General features: G+C 41.8%; 1 protein-coding gene across 4 annotated transcripts in view; it reads left to right on the forward strand.

Annotated features, from left to right (window-relative positions):
• Positions 1–19,813, forward strand: part of SCN8A (sodium voltage-gated channel alpha subunit 8) — a 200,565-nt gene that overhangs the window by 72,042 nt on the left and 108,710 nt on the right. For all 4 annotated transcript variants that reach the window (XM_025284201.3, XM_044941758.2, XM_044941759.2 and 1 more), the window contains exon 3: positions 2,832–3,161. In XM_025284201.3, the coding sequence (XP_025139986.2) occupies positions 2,886–3,161 (276 nt within the window). In that variant the 5' untranslated portion in view covers positions 2,832–2,885. The remainder of the gene's footprint in view (positions 1–2,831; positions 3,162–19,813) is intronic.

Below are 19,813 nucleotides of genomic sequence, written 5' to 3' on the forward strand. Positions count from 1 at the left end.
ATTAAATGACTTAATACAAGCAAGGAGCTTGGAACAATACCTGAACATAGCAAACATGTGATGAATGTTAGCTGTGATCATGACAAAGCTGTAGGAGTTCACACATGGAAAAAATTAGTAAAGCCTGGAGTTGATGGGAAGGTTCTCTGGAGGAGTGAGGTTTTATTGGAGGCAATTCGGAGACTGATGAGAGGAAAGGAATTTTAAGTTTGGGGAAAACAATATGAGTAAAGTCTTAGATCAGTAGAACCATTGGCATTAGCCTGTGATTTGCTTGAACCAGATTATTCCTGTTGAGGAGTAGTGGGAGTCGGAGTAGGATCAGAAGATGGGCAACTGATACTTGTCATAATAAAAGAAGTATGAGCAGGAGGAGTCAGAGTTCTTTGTGATTTTTTTCCCCTGGCCATGTGACTTTGGGCAAGTTGTTTCATCTCTTTTGACTGCAAGTTTCCTAATTCTTGAAATGGTCTGGATATATAAAATCGCTCGCAGCTCTAAAATCCCATGCCTCATACGTGAAATGATTTCTTTGATCCTGCCATCTGTGGGACGGCGTTTTGTGTGCGTGCAGTGGGAGCAGACTTGTGGTTCTGGCCTCCCTGGTGCCAGTCTGTAGCCCAGTGAGTGATCAGCCCGCATGGATACCATGCACTGCCTTTGGAAAATGCCACCACCACCTTGCCACCATTGGAGAATTGGGGCTCTCTGCAGGTGTATTCGTAATATGGAAAGAGCCCTTGGGTATTTCACTGCCAAATTATTTAAAGATAACTCTACTACTGTTCTCTTGAGGAGCCTCAAGTTTTATGGATACTTGCCTTGAAGAGGACCCTAAAGGCTAAGTGGGAGGAAAGGAACAGTCTTTGGCCTTTTAAGACAGTTTCCTGGATAGTCTGTAGAGCTCACACGATGAAAGGGAGAAGCAGCAACACCACACCACTAGAGTTTTCACAGGGAGACGCACCTGCTGTGGCCTTTGTAACACTGTGGCTTTGACATTAGGGAGCCCCTTGTTCCCAGATGTGTATTTCAGTAACCTAGGGCTCTGTATAAACATACATGAAAATGGGCTTTTCAGATACCTTGCTCAGAAATCGTTGGCTCTAGTATGGCACTCCTTCAGGTTCTCTGTTGAGAAGGAAATGTGAATTGTGATTCAGTTCTCACTTCCTGCCCTTCTGGCGTGAGCCCAGCTCAGGGGCCTTTCTGCTGTCATTCACCCTGCAAGGCTGTTGCCTCAGAGGAAAGTGTCTAAGATTCCGCCTCCACTTGCTTTCCTGTTGCTGAGTGGGAGGTACGTGGAGCAATGTCTGCCCTCTACTTGAAGAAAATTGCTTTGTGATTTTCTCTGGCATGAGCTTGGTCATCAGCTTGGTCTGGACTTTTATCCCAGACCGATTTTTACAAAACTTTGTGAATTGAAAAAGAACTTGAAACAAAAGAGCCAAAGCCCATGGAAGTGCTTTTATGTTATTTGTTCTGCCTCCAAAGTTTTGAAGGGTTTAGTGTTTTCAGAAGCTGAAATGTGAAAAGAGTGACAGTTTGCCCTTGTGTGGTCCTTGGAAGAAAGAGCCTGTCTTTAGGGAGTAGAGTTCTGGGAGAGGAAGACAACTTGAGCATAGATGTGCACCTCCGGGTCGTGTTAAATATCCTCATCTACTTAGAATAGACGTTCCCTGAGAGTATGGAATATACCTTTTTTTAAAATGTTGTCCATAGGAAAATCTTTTCTGTTTTTTATTAAAGTATAGTTGCTGTACAATATTATATAAGTTACAGGTATATAATTTTGTGATTCACAATTTTTAAAGGTTATATTCCATTTATAGTTATTATAAAATATTGGCTACATTCCCTGTGTTGTCCTTTATATCCTTGTAGCTTATTTTATACCTAATAGTTTGTATCTCTTCATCCCTATATTACCCCCCTTTCCTCCCCTTTCTTCACTGGTAACCACTAGTGTGGGCTTCCCTGGTGGCTCAGTGGTGAAGAATCCACTTGCCGATACAGGAGGCATGGGTTCAATCCATGGGTCGGGAACGTTCCCTGGAGAAGGAAATGACAACCCACTCCAATATTCTTGCCTGGGAAATCCCATGGACAGAGGTGCCTGGCAGGCTACATTCCATGGGGTCGCAAAAGAGTTGGACACGAATTAGCAACTAAACAACGAACCAGTGATTTCTTCTCTATAACTGTGAGTCTGCTTCTTTTTTGTTATATTCTCTAGTCTTTTGTCATTTTTAGATTCCACATACAGTGATAGCATATAGTACTTGTATTTGTCTGACTTTCTTCACTTAAACATAGAGGGTATGGAATGTATCTTTGGAGTTGGTCCCTGATGGTGAGTTGTGTCAAAAGTGAAAGTGAAGTTGCTCAGTCAGGTCCGACTCTTTGCGACCCATGGACCCCAGGCTCCTCCGTCCATGGGATTTTCTAGGCAAGAGTACTGGAGTGGGTTGCCTTTTCCTTCTCCAGGGAACTTTCCGACCTAGGGATCAAACCCAGGTCTCCCGGTTGTAGACAGACGCTTTACCGTCTGAGCCACCAGGGGAGTTGTGTCTAAGTCAGTGATAAAAACTAGCAATCCAGAAGACCCCCATGTTTTGATCTCCTTGGCTGCTCATTCCCCTGAGGGGGTGGTTATGAACATTGCCTTGTCCATTCGTGCCACAGATTTTCTGAAGAGAAAAATAACCGTGTCATGGAAGAAACTACATGTTGCGAAGACTGTGAATAGAGGTTGAGCGTGAGGTGGTTTGGTCTGGCCTCCTTTTAGAGTAGTGATTGATTAATGCGGTCTGTGTTGCTGTTTCTTCCAGAGCTGACCTGTCCTGGACGCAGCATAACTAACGAAGCTGCTGCAGGATGAGAAGATGGCAGCGCGGCTGCTCGCACCACCAGGCCCTGATAGTTTCAAGCCTTTCACCCCTGAGTCACTGGCAAACATCGAGAGGCGCATCGCCGAAAGCAAGCTCAAGAAGCCGCCCAAGGCCGATGGCAGTCATCGGGAGGACGATGAGGACAGCAAGCCCAAGCCAAACAGTGACCTGGAGGCAGGGAAGAGTTTGCCTTTCATCTATGGGGACATCCCACAAGGCTTGGTCGCGGTTCCCCTGGAGGACTTTGACCCATACTATTTGACGCAGAAAGTGAGTTGGAGGAGAAGGAGCAGCAGCTTCAGATCCCCCTTTCCTAACAGGCTTAGGGGAGAGGGGGAGAAAGAGTTGTGTCTCTTTGCCAGAGTTTGGATAAGTAGTTAAACTTTTGTTTCAGTTCCGGTTTATGGGGGTTCTTTTTTGGTTTAATTGCTACCAAGAGTCATTTGTGGGTCTTGGCACTTCTCAATCTGTTAATAAGACTTCTGTTTTTGGCTCCATGTCAAATCAGAAAAATATTTATTTTAAAAAAAAGGAGTTACATAAATGAAATGGGGACTGTTTGATATAGTGCAAGAAAAATTGGCATACTGAGAGATGGTACAGCCCTGTAGAATCTTGCTCACACACACATTCAGAATCCTATCTTTAAATATAAAAATGATATTGCAGTATCGACAGAGCCTATTGTTAATGTAATAGAGATGAATTTGTACTCTAACCTCACCTCCTTTGTGACATTAGATCATAACCACTGGGGACAGGAATAGAATAGAGTAAACCAAACTGGGCCAGTGAGAAGGCCAGGTCTTTGGCCTTGTTACACGTTATCTGAGTTCCGCCAGCACTGATTCTTAACATGAGAATCAGTTCTGTTATTCCTGCTAGCAGGGAGTGTGAGTGAAAGAAATACTGATCTTCATTTGGCCAAGAGTTACAAATTTCCCTAACATATTTGACCAAACTTTGGGTTTCTTTCTCATGATTATCTTTTGAAACTAAGCAACAAGTGAAGAAGCAAAGCCCCCAGTTGATCCAAAAGCCAAGTAATTAGCCATAAATGCTAAAGGCTGACATCAGATAGCATGTTAGAGATCCCTCATTTGACAGGTGTCATTGAAAGAATTAAATCCATACATGTTTCCAGATGAAGGGGAAAAGGACTTTGTGTAATTATATATTTACAAATATGAAGCTTAACTGCCTTTATTAACCAAACTGCCTTCTAAACTGACCTTAACTAAAATTGCCTTTCAGTCTCAGTTTGAGAAGAAATTTCTGTTTCTTTGTCTTAACAACTGGCCAGAAGTAAGACTCGAGGTGAACAGATTAAGCTATAGTTGTGGAGGCATCTTAGTTCCGAGTGGCAAAAACAGTTGAGTAATTGTCTACACAAAATGACCCTTCACCTGCTCACTTCTCTTGCAGCTCAGAACAGCTATCTACTGGGAACAAAGCAGAATCGGTAGCCTATAACTTCTACTGAAAAATTTAGAAAGTTTAAGGAACAAAACATCATATGATATAAAAAGTACTAGATTAGAAGAAATCCTTGCTTTATCATAATTCACCATGTTTATTATTTATAGTTATCTTTTTAGTATGTGTGTTTTTTAAGCTGCCACAAATAGTTCATGGTGGGGGAAAGTAGTAAATAAAGAAAAAAATCTTCTCAAAACTAGTTCATGTCCTTTAGCAAGTCACTTCACCACTCTGCCTAAATGTCTCATAGACGTGGTAGAAACTGAGAGGTTGAACAAGACCTCTAAGGACTTGGTCAAGTGTCAAATTCTGGAGCTAAGTTTTCATTAAGTGTCTTTGATTTCCTTGTTTACTTATCCCTCTTTTAAAATCTAAAGTTTTAATCTGGGCCTTTGCTGAATAGGGGTAGGTGGGTGAGGAAGGAGACAAGGTTTAAATATCTGGGTTAGTAAATAAGGAAACATGGAATCTTAGGCTGTTTTCAGAAGAATATTTTGTTGATTGTAAAATTTTGAAATATTTTAAGATATATTTCCCTCCTCTTTCCTGCTCTTGCATCCATAGTCTTAGTAGAACTTTTTCAGAAAATACTCCTATGGCAATAAAGTGAAAGTCCAACTCTTTGCAACCCCATGGACTGTAGACTACCAGACTCCCCTGACCGGGATTTTCCGGGCAAGAGTACTGGAGTGGGTTGCCATTTCCTTCTCCAGGGGATCTTGCCGACCCAGGGATTGAACCTGGGTCTCCTGCATTGCAGGCAGATGCTTTACCCTCTGAGCCACCAGAGAAGCCTTATGGCAATAAACCGATAGGTAAGGCCCTTTGGACCCTGGCCTTTCAGGTGGCTAAAACCTCTTTGCTTTTATTTGAACTATTTGTTTTTCCAACTCAGATACAAATTAAATTTCGTCTTCTTAAAACTAGAGAGCTAGGTTCATTGTCAGAACCTAGTTTTCCTTTGCATGCCTTTTCCCCTGGTTCCTGCCCTGTAGACAGCCTCTTTTCATTCCCAATGCCTTAGACTTCAGTGGTGCTAACTTGGAAGTGAGGACCCAAAGACAGTGGGTCTCTGGCCCTAATGGCTACCCCTTTTTGGGTAGGCCAGATGTTAATGGCAGTCCAGTAGGGGACTGACTCTTCATGATAGGAAATCTGATTTTGGCCTTTGGCCTCACCACAGGGTAAATAATTTATGAAAAGGATAACTTTAATTGTGTTTTTAAAATTCTTAAAAAAAAAAACAAAAACAAAATACACCACCATGCAGAAAAATTCTTAAAATATAAATGCTTTTATATATATATAAAATATAAATGCTTAGTTTAATGATTATTATAAAGCAAATAAACACCCATGACAAGAGAGAGCATTAGTAGCACTTCAGAGGTATTAATTTTATTTTTAAATAAGGACTTTTTCAGTTGATTAAAGAAATAGGCTTGTTTAAATTCACTTGCATATCTTCACCAGCATTACTAATACTTCTTACCAAATAGGCCTTTCACTGGGCTGGATTAGCAAGGTCTCCCCTACGAGGAAGCACACTGGGAATCAACCCACAAACCAAAACATCCTGAGAGGAGAAATGACCTTAAGAGGACATTCTTTCTGTTTGTTTCTCAAGGGCTGCCTTAAGTAATTCTTGCAAAGTAAAATCTCTTTTCTTTGCTTAATGCTACAAATGGATTTCTTAATTTTTTTCTTTTTGGTTCTCATTTTCTACCTCATTCATCATTTTTGGGACTCATGGAAACTGGTTTCTCATTTCCTTCTCTCTTTATTTTAGAGGATGAAAGAAAACTAGTTCCCTATTAGTAAAGTTCTGGTTTCATCCATTGTAGACTTTACAGTGTCCAGGGACACAGGGCCATAAGATATGTGTATCCCATTTTCAAGGTACTGTTGTACAAGCTGGCACTGGTGTGAGCTGTCGTGAGTTGCGTGGGGCCCTGAACAGTGGTGTTCATTTAACTTTTCACCTGACTTCCCCAGATTGTCCTCCACAATCCAGATCACCCTTTCCTTGAATTGTCTCAGACCTCCCGGTGCTACAACATGTTCTTCACTTCTTGGTACTTTGTTTGGATGTCTCCGTTCTTTGACTTTCTTGTTTTTCAAGTGTTACCTGAAAATAATTGAATTTAAAGGACATTTAAACTTTTAAATGTATTTAATATTAAAAATAGGTAATATAAGGACTTTCCTGGTGATCCAGTGGTTAAGACTTCATGCTTCCACTGCAGGGTGTGCGGGTTTGATCCTTGGCTGGGAAACTGAGATCCCATAAGCCGTGTGCTGTAGCCAAAAAATAAAAATAAAATAGGTAATATGTTTCCATGGTTAAAAATTCAGTAAAAGCTATTCAGTAAAGAAGACCTCAGTAAAAAGTCTCCCGTTTATACCCATCTCTCATCTGTGCATGTCCTGCCTCCCTGAACAGGTAAGCACTATTAGTATCTTCCAGAGTTTCTTTACACAGTATGGTGGTGGTGGTTTAGTCACTAAATCGTGTCCAACTCTTGTGACCCCATGGACTGTATGTAGCCTGCTAGGCTCCTCTGTCCATGGAATTCTCCAGGCAAGAATCCTGGAATGGGTAGCCATTTCCTTCTCCAGGGGATCTTACTGACCCAGGAATTGAACCCAGGTCTCCTGCATTGCAGGCAGATTCTTTACTGACTGAGCTATGAGGGAAGCTATTTATAACAGTATATGTACAAGCAAAAACAAACAAGTCATTTTTAGGAACTTGAACCTCCGTGAATGCCTTTGTTCTTGGTTTTCTTTCTGTTATTTTTTAAAGTCAATTAAAGTCTTAATTTTGTTATTTGTTTTCCCTTCTTTCATACTGTAGAATCTTAAGTTTTAACAGGGTAAATTTTCAGTTCATTTCTCCCCTTCCACACTTTCTTTAGTGACTCAAACCAAGGACTTTTTCTTTGTTGCTCCTAGTCTTTCTGTCTTCACTACAAACTAAACTCTCCAATTCTTAATAATAACTTGTTGAATTTTTAAAAATTATTTATTTTCTGTATAGTGAGTGGTTAAATGACTCTTGATTTTTTTGTTTTATGAAATATTATGCAAAGTTAAAAAGAATGGGCCATGTTTGCTTATAGCAATTTGTTGAATTTTAAACGGCCTTGTATATTTCTAAGAGCTGTCTTAAGTTGGCAGCAAGAAAATCTATGGATTAAGTTGAAAGAAGGCCTTCAGAGTTAGCTTCTACTCTTTCTCCTGTTCCTGAAAACCAGTGACTGTTATGTGTATCCTTTTTGTTCAGTGGATATGCTCTCTTGTAAGAAAGTCCTATAACAAAAATCCAAATTATAGGATTGATTATGTGCTTTTAAATAGGGTACATACCTATTGCATTAAAAAAGTACATATAGTTTCCTAAAGTTCAGTTTACCTTCAAGTTTTCATGTCTGTCTTTTCTTGCAAATTGGAGTCAACCTAGAACCATAGAAAATTAGAATATGGTGTCCTTAGACATCATCTAGTTCAGCCTCCTCATTTTATAAGTTTAATAATGTAAAATAACTTTGTCAAAAGCCAGTGCCTCCTGTCAGTTTGTTACAACGTGTTTCTAGTTTTCCACTTTTCTAATTTTTCATTAATTGACCTTCTGTCTCAGTTGGTTCAGTTCTTCTGAAACTAGACATGCAAATATGGAGATGGGCCGGGGGGGACCTGCTTTTTCACTCACATCCCTGATGATTCCTGTGGTGTAATAACCCTTCTTAGCATGGGTCCTAAGAAATGCCATGCTTCTCAGGGGAAGGAAGGTCTTTGTGTTAGCTCCATTATTTTACCTTCTCAAGCGAAGGAGCTCTAAGTAGTCTGGTAGCCCTGGACAGTTTGTTCAAGAGACTTGGGCTCAGTATCAGTATTGCTACCGCTGTTCAGCTATACCTGTAATTTGGAGGGAATTTATTTAACCAGAGCTTCCCTGGTGGCTCAGACCATGAAGAATCTGCCTGCAATGCAGGAGACACAGGTCCAATCCCTGGGTCAGGAAGATCCCCTGGAGAAGGGAATGGCTACCCACTCCTGTATTCATGCCTGGAGAACTCCCTGGACAGAGGAGCCTGGCAGGCTACAGTCCGTAGAGTCAGACAAGACTGAGCGACTAACACACGACACTTTTACTTAACCTACGTCTTCACATTTTTTTACTTTCAAAGGAAAATTATCTTTCCTTTTAATTATCAATCCCCGAGCTTACCGGCAGAATGGTGCAGTGAAAAGAGTACCTACTGGGAATATAAAAACCTTCATTTTAGTTCTGCCTTTGCCCCTTGTCTGCCCTTGGCCAAATCACTTAAATTCTCTGGGCTTCAGTTTCCTTGTCTGTAATATCTGCAAGGTAAGAGTGGGCAACTAGACTGTATTTTACATGTATGCCTATCATATATGTTTAGCTGTAGCAAGCTATTGTGTTTCCCTAGTGTCCTCCCTGCCTTCTGGTCTTCATTCCCTCCTCTTGGAATATACTCCGTCCTTTAACTTCACCTCGTGACACTCTCCCGATTCATCCAGGCCTAGCCCTGAAGCCTCTTCTTCCTAATAGCCTAACTTGATTCTTTACGTTGAAACTGATTTCTCCTCCTGAATTTCTGTAACACATTAAGATCTCAGCCCTACCTTTGATAAGAAGTGGTTTTTAGGTTTAACTTCCAATACTTTGGCCACCTGATGCGAAGAGCCAACTCACTGAAAAAGACCCTGATGCTGGGAAAGATTGAGGGCAGGAGGCAAAGGGGACGACAGAGGATGAGATGGTTGGATGGTATCACTGACTCAACGGACATGAGTTTGAGCAAACTCTGGGAGATAGTGAAGGACAGGGAAGCCTGGTGTGCTGTAGTCCATGGGGTCTCAAAGAGTCAGACATGACTGCGCGACTGAACAACAGGTTAGGTGTGGCAGGGCCCCGTTCCCAGCAACGCTGACAGTTTTCTCCTTACCTCACTAGTATTAGTGCCATCAGCTTCCTCAAATGAAGAACTGTTAAAGCTGTTGCACACACAGACCTGTGAGCTCCTGGCAGAAAATCCTTGCTGAATCTAGTTTCACACACTTGCAACAGGTGTGCAGAGCAGAGACAGTTAAAGGAGAGTATGTTCATTAGGTGTGATTTGAAATATTGCTAATAGGGTATTACATTGCCTGTTTTTGCATAATAAGCCTAGATGCTGCTTTCCGTTTTAAATAAAAATTAGATGTTTTAAAACTTTGTTTTAAAAAACTGTTTTGCAACAATATAAAAAAAACAAAATGTTTCCATTATTTTATTCACCAAATCAAATTGAGGTAAATGCTTGTGAGCTAGTGGCTGGCAGGCCATTATAAGGGTGATGGGTTAATGACATTCATATACAGGGTTCTTTTCTATTCCATGAGTATGATTATCTAGATAGAAAGGAACTTAAGCATTCTTAAATCACATTCCTCTTTTATACCTTTAGTAATAGACCAGAAGTTGGGAAACCTTGTTTCTAAGCCCATTTCCACCTGATTCTGGAGAATCTCCGGCATGTCACTTAACCATTCAGCATCTCAGTTTCCCTAATCTGGAAGATTAAAATTATGCTAATAACTAAGCTCCCAGGTATCCTACAGTGCTGTTGTAAAGAATATTTCTTGTCTACCCAGTATGAAACAAAACAGCCTATTGTACCAGCCCTGCTTTATTTTTCTCCATTATACACCTAGCATACGATATATTTGTTTGTTTGTTCATCCTCTTGTAAGCTCATTAGCCAGAGCAGTGTGTTCATGCCCTGTAGTAAGTGTTCAACCCGTATCTGTTAAATGAATGAGTTACTCTTGTGAGGTAACGCATATGAAAACACAGTGTACTTTTCTAAGTGCTTTGACCATGAAAGGGTACATCATGGGTTTTTTTTTCCCCAAATGAAAAGTTTTCCCATCTACTAAACTGAATGGAACTCTCTGGGGGAAAAGACCGATTACCAGCGTATCTTTTCCTTTCCTGAAGAATTAGTTTCCTTTAGGGGCTGAACAAGTAGATCGGGAAATAGGTTTCCTGATATTTTAGAGATTTTGGAGGGCTGAACTACTGTCAAATGCCACCAGTCTGACCTCTCCTCTTGTAGAGCCTTAGAATGAGGAGCGATGTCATCAAGAGACCACTAGGTGATAGCCTCCACCTAGCGCTCTTCTTGATTTATTGGTCTCAAGTCTTTATTTTACAAAGGCTGTAATTTCCTGAATATTGTAAGTTGTTCTGTCATGTCTTCTTTTATTGTTTTGCTGCTTTCTTGGCTGTGGGAGTTGTGTTACCCTCCCAGTATTAACTGACTCTAATGGAAATGAGAGAAACTGACATGGAATATATATTAGTTTGGGTTGTCTCATATAAAATATAATCTGTTTATTCAATCATTACTTCTTGAGTACTTCCTCTGTGTGAGGCCTTGGGGGTATTGGGTTCACTTGTGAGAAACAAAGATTAATAAAGTCAGTTTTTTACCCTTATGTAGCTTATAACATAATAGTGTGTAGTGTGATATCACTTTTGATAGGGGGCCTCAGAACAGGCCTTATTTTCTTCATAGTAGGAGTAATGTTTGGATTAGGGTTTGGATTTTAGAAATGAGAGATAGACTGTAACATTATAGGCAGAGAGAGGAATATGAACAAAGACTCAGAAACCAGGGCATAGGACAGTGTAAGAGAAAGTGAACTCGTCTCATTTGATTGGAATTTGGAGAGTGGGCAGTGACTCTGGGAAGGGAGTGCTGGAGCCAAGTCATGGAGAGCTTGTAATGTTAGACTGAGAAGTCTGGTCTTCACTTGTTAAGTAATAGAGAACTGCTGAAGAGTTTTGAATGGGAGTAAGGATATGTGATTAAAGTTGTGCCTTCAGGAGGTGAGTGTGACAGTGATGTGTGGTATGGACCAGAGGGAAAGAGAGCTTGGACAGAGCGGCCGGCTATGAAGTAGTGATGGTGAGGGTCTAAACAAACGATAGGGGTGCAAGTGAAAAGTGAGGGGACTCGGTGACATCCAAAGTGAGTATAAACTGAAAGGACTTTGTGATTGATTGTAGAGGCTTAAGGACATTCAGTCCTTTATCTGACAATTTGATAAATTGTTACTGAGCAATTTCTACATGCCTAGGTTCTGTTCCATGCCCTTGGGAACAAAGCAGGCAAGTTCTATATACTATGCTTGGAAGTTAGTTTTTGTTGGGGAGACAGATAGTAGACTGTTAAAGAAATAAAAATTATTGCAGGTAGTGATAGGTACATTAATAAAGTTAATAGAGTCCAGGTACTTTAAAGATTGTGGTACTCTAACCTTGGTACAGAGACCTAAACTTGGAGAATCCAGAAGAATCAAGGGCTACAATGCTGTCTTAAATAGACTTTTAGCAAGTACTAAATTATAATCTTTGAAAGGACCTATACCATCTGAGCCACCAGGGAAGTCAAATTATAATCTTTGAAAGGACCCATACTGCAGATATTCTGAGTGGTGTAAAAGCCAGTATTGTTACCCCGTTGAGTTTGCCAATCTCCGATTTTTACATAGGTGGGAGTTCAGTAGGTTTCAGCATTCATGTGAGCTATGGGGGCACATATAGATAAACCGAGCATTTTCCCCAGAAAAGAACCTCAGGTCTTTTCTGGACCTTGTACAAGTTCTGAGTTGCAGCTCCAAAGTTCTGAGCCACATTGTGGTGTAACAGCTTTTACCTGAATTCTTGGATGTGTATTATTTTTATTAGCAAATCTGAACCGTAAAATCCCACTGACTGGTAATTTTAGGAATTGGTCCCTGATAGTTCCTACAGAGCATAGGTCATGAAATAATTTTATTCTATTAAGAATTAACCTGTTGAATGGGGTTTTTAATAATGACCATTTAAATGTTGAAGGATGTCTCAAGATTACGGTGATATTGATCATCATCTCTAATTTATTAGATTTATAATTTACCAGAGTTTAAATCCCTTCTAAGTCAAGGAGAGTAAGACTGTGACATCATTGTACAGAGGGATGCTTCTCTTACTGATCGATTCCAAATTTACATGAGCTGTAAATTCTTTGTATATAACTCTGTTTGACAGAATTCAAGATTAAGATTTCCCCATGAAATGAAATTTCTGTCAACTCTGATTCTAGTGATATGTTTGATACCTGCTCTGAAGAAGCAGTCATGTTCCAGACACTGTGAGTCTACACACTTTGGCCTGTGGAATTAAGTTTGAATAAAAGAGTCCCCCAATTTCAGAGGATAAGGTGCCCAACCCATCTGCTTCTCAAGGTCAGTCCTGCTCCTTGTGCCTTTGACCCTGCCTTTCAACCGTCTCTGGCACTTGACTCTCAGTCATCCCCTCTCTTTTCTGTACTTTCAGTCTTTCCCTTTCAGAGTGGTTCTTCCCCTCAGCCTATAAACGTACTCAAAGCCTTCCCATCTTCATCAACCCACGCTTGACCCCATGCCCCCAGGAGGCGTAATCTGTCTTTCCACGCCACTGAAGCTTTTAGAGTTGCCTTTGACTTGCCCTCACCACCCGCGCATCTCCCACCCACTCCTCCATCCTTGCAGCCTGACTCTCATCCTCCCCTCTTGACCGCATTCTCAGTATAAGATCCTCCGTGATCTCAAATTGCCAAATCTAATCGATATTTTTTTCAGTTCTTATCTCACTGAACCTCTTTGCTGTATTTGGCACTATTTATGACTCCCTGATTCTTGCAGCTCTTTACTTCCCAGGCCTAATTCATCTTACACCTTGGACTATTCTTTCTCTTCTTTCTCCTTCATTTCTTCCACCTTTCCCTTAAGTGTTGACATTCCCGTGGGTTCAGTCCTTGGCCTGTGTTCCTCTCACTTGGCACACTTCCTGACTGATCTCATCCATTCTCTCGCTACTCTTGAGTCTATATCTCCAGCCTGGAACACTCCTTAAATATTCAGTGTCTTGCCAGGCAGCTCTATCTGGACTTCCCGTAGGCAACTCAGTGTATTCAAAATTGAACTAATTTTCTTCCCTCAAACCTACTTATCTTATTTCATCTGCTGTTTTAGTTGATGATACCACCCAAATTCTAGGTATTATTAATGCCTCTCCAATTTTCTGTATTCCTGAGGATCACCAATATTAGGGAACTGTCAGTAGAATGGTGCACATTTTTACAAGTGAGAAAAAATTTTCCCTCAGAAACATTAATTTACGGCTGAAATTCCCTCACCTAGTGTGTGGAATCACCCAGGTTTCAGTTCCTGGGATCTGTGAATTTAGTACTCGTCTTTCTACCATGCCATGCTGTCTCTGGAGAGTGTATTGCAGGTTTTCTTTTCTGCTGTCATTTTTAGATAATTTCTGTCATTTTTAGATAATTTTGCACTGCCTCAGTATGAGGCCCTGCCTATGAGGCCTTGCTCTGCCTCAATCTAAGATATAGAAAACATAAGAAAACTTTTCAAACTAAAATTAATGAATTTTTATGAGTGGATGAGCTACAGCATGGAAAATGTCAATTAGACACCTTGCATAAAGTTGGATACAGTAATAAGTTAGTTGATTTTAGCTACATCATTTCCTCATGACTAAGAGGTTCATTCATTCAGTCAGCAAATACGTATGAACTGTCTACCTTGTCCCAGACAGGTATTATATGACATCTGCTTGCTAAGCCAAGAAAGTCACAGTTGTTGTTCAGTCACTCAGTCGTGTCCGACTCTTTGTGACCTCATGGAATGCAGTATGCCAGGCTTCCCTGTCCTTCACCATCTCCTGGAGCTTGCTCAAACTCATGTCCGTTGAGTCAGTGATGCCCTCCAACCATCTCATCCTCTGTCGTCCCCTTGTTCTCCCGCCTTCAGTCTTTCCCAGCATCAGTCTTTTCTAACGAGTTGGCTCTTCTCATCAGGTGGCCAAAGTATTGGAGCTTCAGCTTTAGCATCAGTCCTTCTAATGAATATTCAGGATTGATTTCCTTTAGGATTGACTGGTTTGATCTCCTTGCAGTCCAAGGGACTCTCAAGAGTCTTCGACACCACAGCTAAAAAGCATCAATTCTTTGGCACTCAGCCTTCTTTATGGTCCAACTATCACATGCATACATGACTACTGGAAAAACCATAGCTTTGACTAGACAGACCTTTGTCAGCTAAGTAATGTTTCTGCTTTTTAATATGCTGTCTAGGTTTGTTAAAGCTTTTCTTCCAAGGAGCAGGCATCTTTTAATTTTGTGGCTGCAGCCACCATCTGCAGTGATTTTGGAGCCCAAGAAAATAAAGTCTCTCACTGTTTTCATTGTTTCTCCATCTGTTTGCCATGAAGTGATGCAGCCGGATGCTATGATCTTCATTTTTTTGAATGTTGAGTTTTAAGCCAGCTTTTTCAGTCTCCTCTTTGACCTTCATCAAGAGGCATTTTATGTTGTTCTTCGCTTTCTGCCATAAGGGTGGTGTCATCTGCATATCTGAGGTTGTTGATATTTCTCCCAGCAATCTTGATTCCAGTTTGTGATTCAGCCTGGCATTTCACATGATGTAATCTGCATAGAAGTTAAATAAGCAGGATGACAATCTACAGCCTTGGTGTACTCCTTTCCCAGTTTGGAACCAGTCTGTTGTTCCATGTTTGGTTCTAACTATTGCTTCTTGACCTGCATGCAGATTTCTCAGGAGGCAGGTAAGGTGGTCTGGTATTCCCATCTCTTTAAGAATTTTCCAGTTTGTTGTGATCCATATAGTCAAAGGTTTAGTGCAGTCAATGAAACAGAAGTAGATGTTTTTCTGGAATTCCCTTGCTTTTTCTGTGATCCATCAGATGTTGGCAATTTGATCTCTGGTTCGTCTACCTTTTTTAAGTCCAGCTTGAACATCTGGAAGTTCTCGGTTCACGTACTGTTGAAGCCTGGCTTGGAGAATTTTGAGCATTACTATGCTGGCATGTGAAATGAGTATAGGTGTGCATAGTTTGAACATTCTTTGGCATTGCCTTTCTTTGAGATTGGAATAAAAACTGACCTTTTCCAATCCTGTGACCACTGCTGAGTTTTCCATATTTGCTGGCATACTGAGTGCAGCACTTTAACAGCCTGTAAGGATCTCAGGGTCCAATGAGGGAGATCAGTGTGTAAACAAAATGACAATACTATATTAAGTGCTATAACAGAAGTAAGTACAAAGTGTAGTGGGAACACACCAGCAGGAAGGGTAATTCTGTGTGAGAAAGTTAAATGTTGAAAAGGTGATATTTGAACTGTACCTTGAAGTATTAAAGTATGTTTAATAAACATTTCACTTGTTGGAGAAGAGAAGAAAGAGTAGTTTGGGTCTAAAGAACAGTGCATGAAAAGACAGAGAGGCGTGAACAACATTAAAGTGTTTAGAACCATGAGTTCACCGTGACTGGAGCATGGGGTATGGTCTGGTGAGACAGGAGATAACAGAGAGAGGCAGGTTGGGCCCCACTGTGTACATACTCAGCAGTTTGTGTTTTCTCGTGCTTCTGGAGTTCTCAGTGTGAGATAACCTCGGGCCCATTTGGAACCAGCGCGGTGTCCTGTGACTTTGGCCCAGTGACTGTAGACTGTTGGTCTGGCTTATGCACGAGGGTCATACTGGCTTGTGCCACGTGTGTGAATGCTAAATATGTTGAATATTAGCCCTGAGAGTCTCCTCCTGCCACCCTGCCAAGGAACAGAGGGAGCAGCAATGGTCTGTATGACCGCAAAAGCATCATCGTAATTCCATTTGTTCTGAGTCCTTATTCTGGGCCAGGCACTGTAGTCAGGACTTTTTGTGAATTTTCATTTAACCCTCATAATCTGATAAAATAGGTTACTGTCAGTCATTTTCCGTATTTCATCCATAAGAAAATGGAGCCTTGGCAACTGAGTTAGTTGCCTAAAATCGTAACAACTAATAAGTAACAGAGCTGGATCTTGAATCCAGGTGGCCTCAAAGCCTCCTCACCATTCTACTCTGCAGCTTTCTAAGAGAGAGGAGAGTGAGAAGAAATTCTAGGGTATGAGCACAGTGCAATGAAGAGAGGCGTTAGTATGCTTTACATACTAAATCCACCTTCCTCTTTAGCCTAGAGCAGCTGCAGGCTGGGGACCCCAAGAGCATAAGGGAGAAGGCGATCAACAGCAAATTTGACTGAAGGATGGTGAGGAAGGGAGGCCAAGTAGGAGGTTCCGAGCCGCCCTGCCTAGGGGAGCAGGAACATGCTGGCTCAGTGCTGAAGCAGCTGCTGTTCTGCTAGTGTGTCTTCCTGTGATCAGGATGTAGGCAGGAATCGGTGTCACCTGCTCCAGATGTGGGCTGGAGGACAGGGGGGTCACAAGGTCAAAGCAAATGAGAAAGTAGATGCAGAAGCACTGGGAACCAGCAAAGCCACAGAGAGACGGGATGCTCGCATCATCTTCATCGAGCTTAACTTGGGAAAATACCATACACAGCTGCTGTGATGTCTCTGGCATATGCAGGGGGCTTTCTTTTTTGTCAGAGTTAAAAAGTATTTAGTAAAAATGATTTCTTCATTGGTCTGAGGGTTGGATCAGATGACTCAGCTTGAGCAGAGCACACTGTGTTTGATTTCTTCTTTTTTTTTATTTTTAATTTTTTTTAAATTTATTTTTGGCTATGCTGGGTCTTCGTTGCTGCACTCAGGCTTTCTCAAGTGCAAGGGCTTCTCACTGCGGTGGCTCCTCTTGTCTCGGAGCATGGCTTCTAGACACATGAGCTCAGTGGTTGTGGCTCATGGGCTTAGTTGCTCCGCAGCGTGTGGCACCTTCCCAGACCAGGGGTAGAACTGGTGTCTCCTGCATTGGCAGGTGGGTTCTTAGCCACTGGACCACCAGGGAAATCCTTGTGCGTGGCTTCTTGTCTATAAAGTGAGGAGTCAGAGTTGATAAGTAGTTTTGAAGTTTTTAAAAAATTGCAGTATGACGTGATAATTAAAGAGAATAGGCTGTGGCATTAGATTGCCTTGGTTCAGTTCTAAGTTTTGTGGTCTTGGGCAAGTTGATCTTTTTGTTGCAATTTCATTATTAGTAAAATATACCTTCTTTATCAAGTGGTTGCTGTGAGACAGGTATTGTAAAAGGCATCTCAGTAGGGTTCCTTCTGCACAGTAAATGCTTAATACATGCTAAATGTTATTTCTTCAAATAGACACACAGGTGCAGTTATTAATAAGTAAGGGAAGTTAAAATATAAACATGGGATTTAAAGGCCTCTCACTCTGTTCTCAGTATAGTGAAATAGAGCCTTGGAAGAGGAGGGCTACAAATATTCATGTAGTTCAAACAGAAGTATAAGCCTAAAGGAAAAAAAATGCCTGTGTCCTAATGTCCTGCTTTTCAGTTCAGTGTTTCTAAGCTGGGTGCCAGGGCTCAGGTGCTCTGTAAATTCAGGCCACTTGTGCCTTTGCTGGAGCCTTTCCTGGGACACGTTGGGACTATAATTGTCATTTCACTTGAGGGACCCAATGAGCAGATTAGCATTAAGAAAGGCATCAGGGGAGTTCTCTGGTGGCCTAGTGGTTAGGACTGGGTGCTTTAACTGTGGAAGCCTTTGTTCAGTCACTGGTTGAGCACCTTAGATTCTGCAAGCCATGTGGTGCAGCCCACCCCACCCCCCAAAACAGTACAGTGTATAATTTGGGACTTCCTGGCAGTCCAGTGGTTATAACTCCATGCTTCCACTGCAGGGGGCATGGGTTCGATTCCTGGTCGGGGAACTAGATCACATAGGCCATGTGGTGTGGCCAAAAAAATTTTCCAAAATATAATAAATATATAAGTAAATAAAAGACATCAGGACTCCCTGTAACATGGTATAGTCATTTTGACAGTACAGGTCATTTATGTCTGAACAGCTTCCTAGTCTGAGGTAGAATCTGTTTAGATTTAGCATCATGTTTTTCTTTATTAAAACGGAAATTTTGAAAGGACGTTTATTTGTTGCCTGCTATATTGGCTGTGTAATTACTCAGAAGTGAATGCCAAATAGCTGTTGATTAGTGGACAATTGGAGAAGGCAATGGCAACCCGGTCCAGTACTGTTGCCTGGAAAATCCCATGGACAGAGGAGCCTGGTAGGCTGCAGTCCATGGGGTCGCTAGGAGTCGGACACGACTGAGCGACTTCACTTTCCCTTTTCACTTTCATGCATTGGAGAAGGAAATGGCAACCCACTCCAGTGTTCTTGCCTGGAGAATCCCAGGGACAGGGGAGCCTGGTGGGCTGCCGTCTCTGGGGTCGCACAGAGTTGGACACGACTGAAGCAACTTAGCAGCAGCAGCAGCAGTGGACAATTGGCTGCTACTGCTCACTACTGCTCTTACCACGGTTACAGCTGTTTGTCCAATCAGCTGTATTTGTATTATTGGTGGAAGAGTACCTCTCTGTGAGTGCACACTCTGAAACCATTAGGCAGAGAGGATTTGCCATTAGAAGTTACCAGAATAAAAATTTATACTTAGGCAGGAAGGAACTAACAACTACTAAAAGTCTAATCAGCTAGTTACCTGGTTCAGAAGAGGTACATAGATCTGGGAGAATAAGGTGTATATATATATTAGGTTAGCAGGCAAGAATTTAAGGCTAGAGAAGTCATTTAAAGATGAGAGGATTAGGCAGCTCCAGAAGTCAAAACAGTTAGGATCTAGGGTCCAAACTCTGGGAGACTGTCATAAAACAGTGTGGATAACAATTATAGCAGATGGAGCCAAAGGGTATTGATTCCCACCTCCCCCTCTATAGGTTAGCTCAATCCCTGAGCCCCTAGGTGTTCATTAGACCCAGAAGGCCCTCAGGTGCCGGCAGGTCCCCTTTGCCCTGGTGGAAATGATGACCTCTCAGGGGAGGAAGAATCTGGTTGGGTGGGGAACTGCTTACCTGGGCCTTGTGACCCACAGCAAACCCGGGACTGGGTAATAAACTTCTAAGAAGCTTTCTGTTTGTGATGTACTGCACCCATACACTGAGTTCTCTGTAATGTCCTTTCCAATTTATGCACCCTTTATTATTTTAATGAATGGCTAAAAAAATTAACCCAGTCCCAGGGTGAGGGTGGGGGACTGCTCACGAGTTGGCTGCATGCAGGCCTTCGGTAACTGTGTGCATTTATTGCATTGTGTTTGCCATGTGCTAGGATTTGTTTGGCATGAATATGAATGAGCTCGTACTTGGCCTTGCACAATGTCGCTGTTCCTTATGTAGACCCTGAAGGGAATGCCTCTTACCTGGCGTTAGCAGTGGCAAGGCTCCTCCAACGTGTGCTTCAAGCCCCACATGGCTAATTAGAAATGAAAAGCCTCTGCTTTTCAGAAGGCTCATCTTATGCCGGCATGACACATTTATTAATACTCCATGCCATAACTCATTAAGAGCTGTTCTACCGCTGCTAATGGGCCCTGTACTCACACTCATTCAGTGGCT

The sequence above is a fragment of the Bubalus bubalis genome, chromosome 4 (assembly GCF_019923935.1).
Source record: "Bubalus bubalis isolate 160015118507 breed Murrah chromosome 4, NDDB_SH_1, whole genome shotgun sequence".
In the NCBI taxonomy this organism is placed as follows: Eukaryota; Metazoa; Chordata; class Mammalia; order Artiodactyla; family Bovidae; genus Bubalus; species Bubalus bubalis.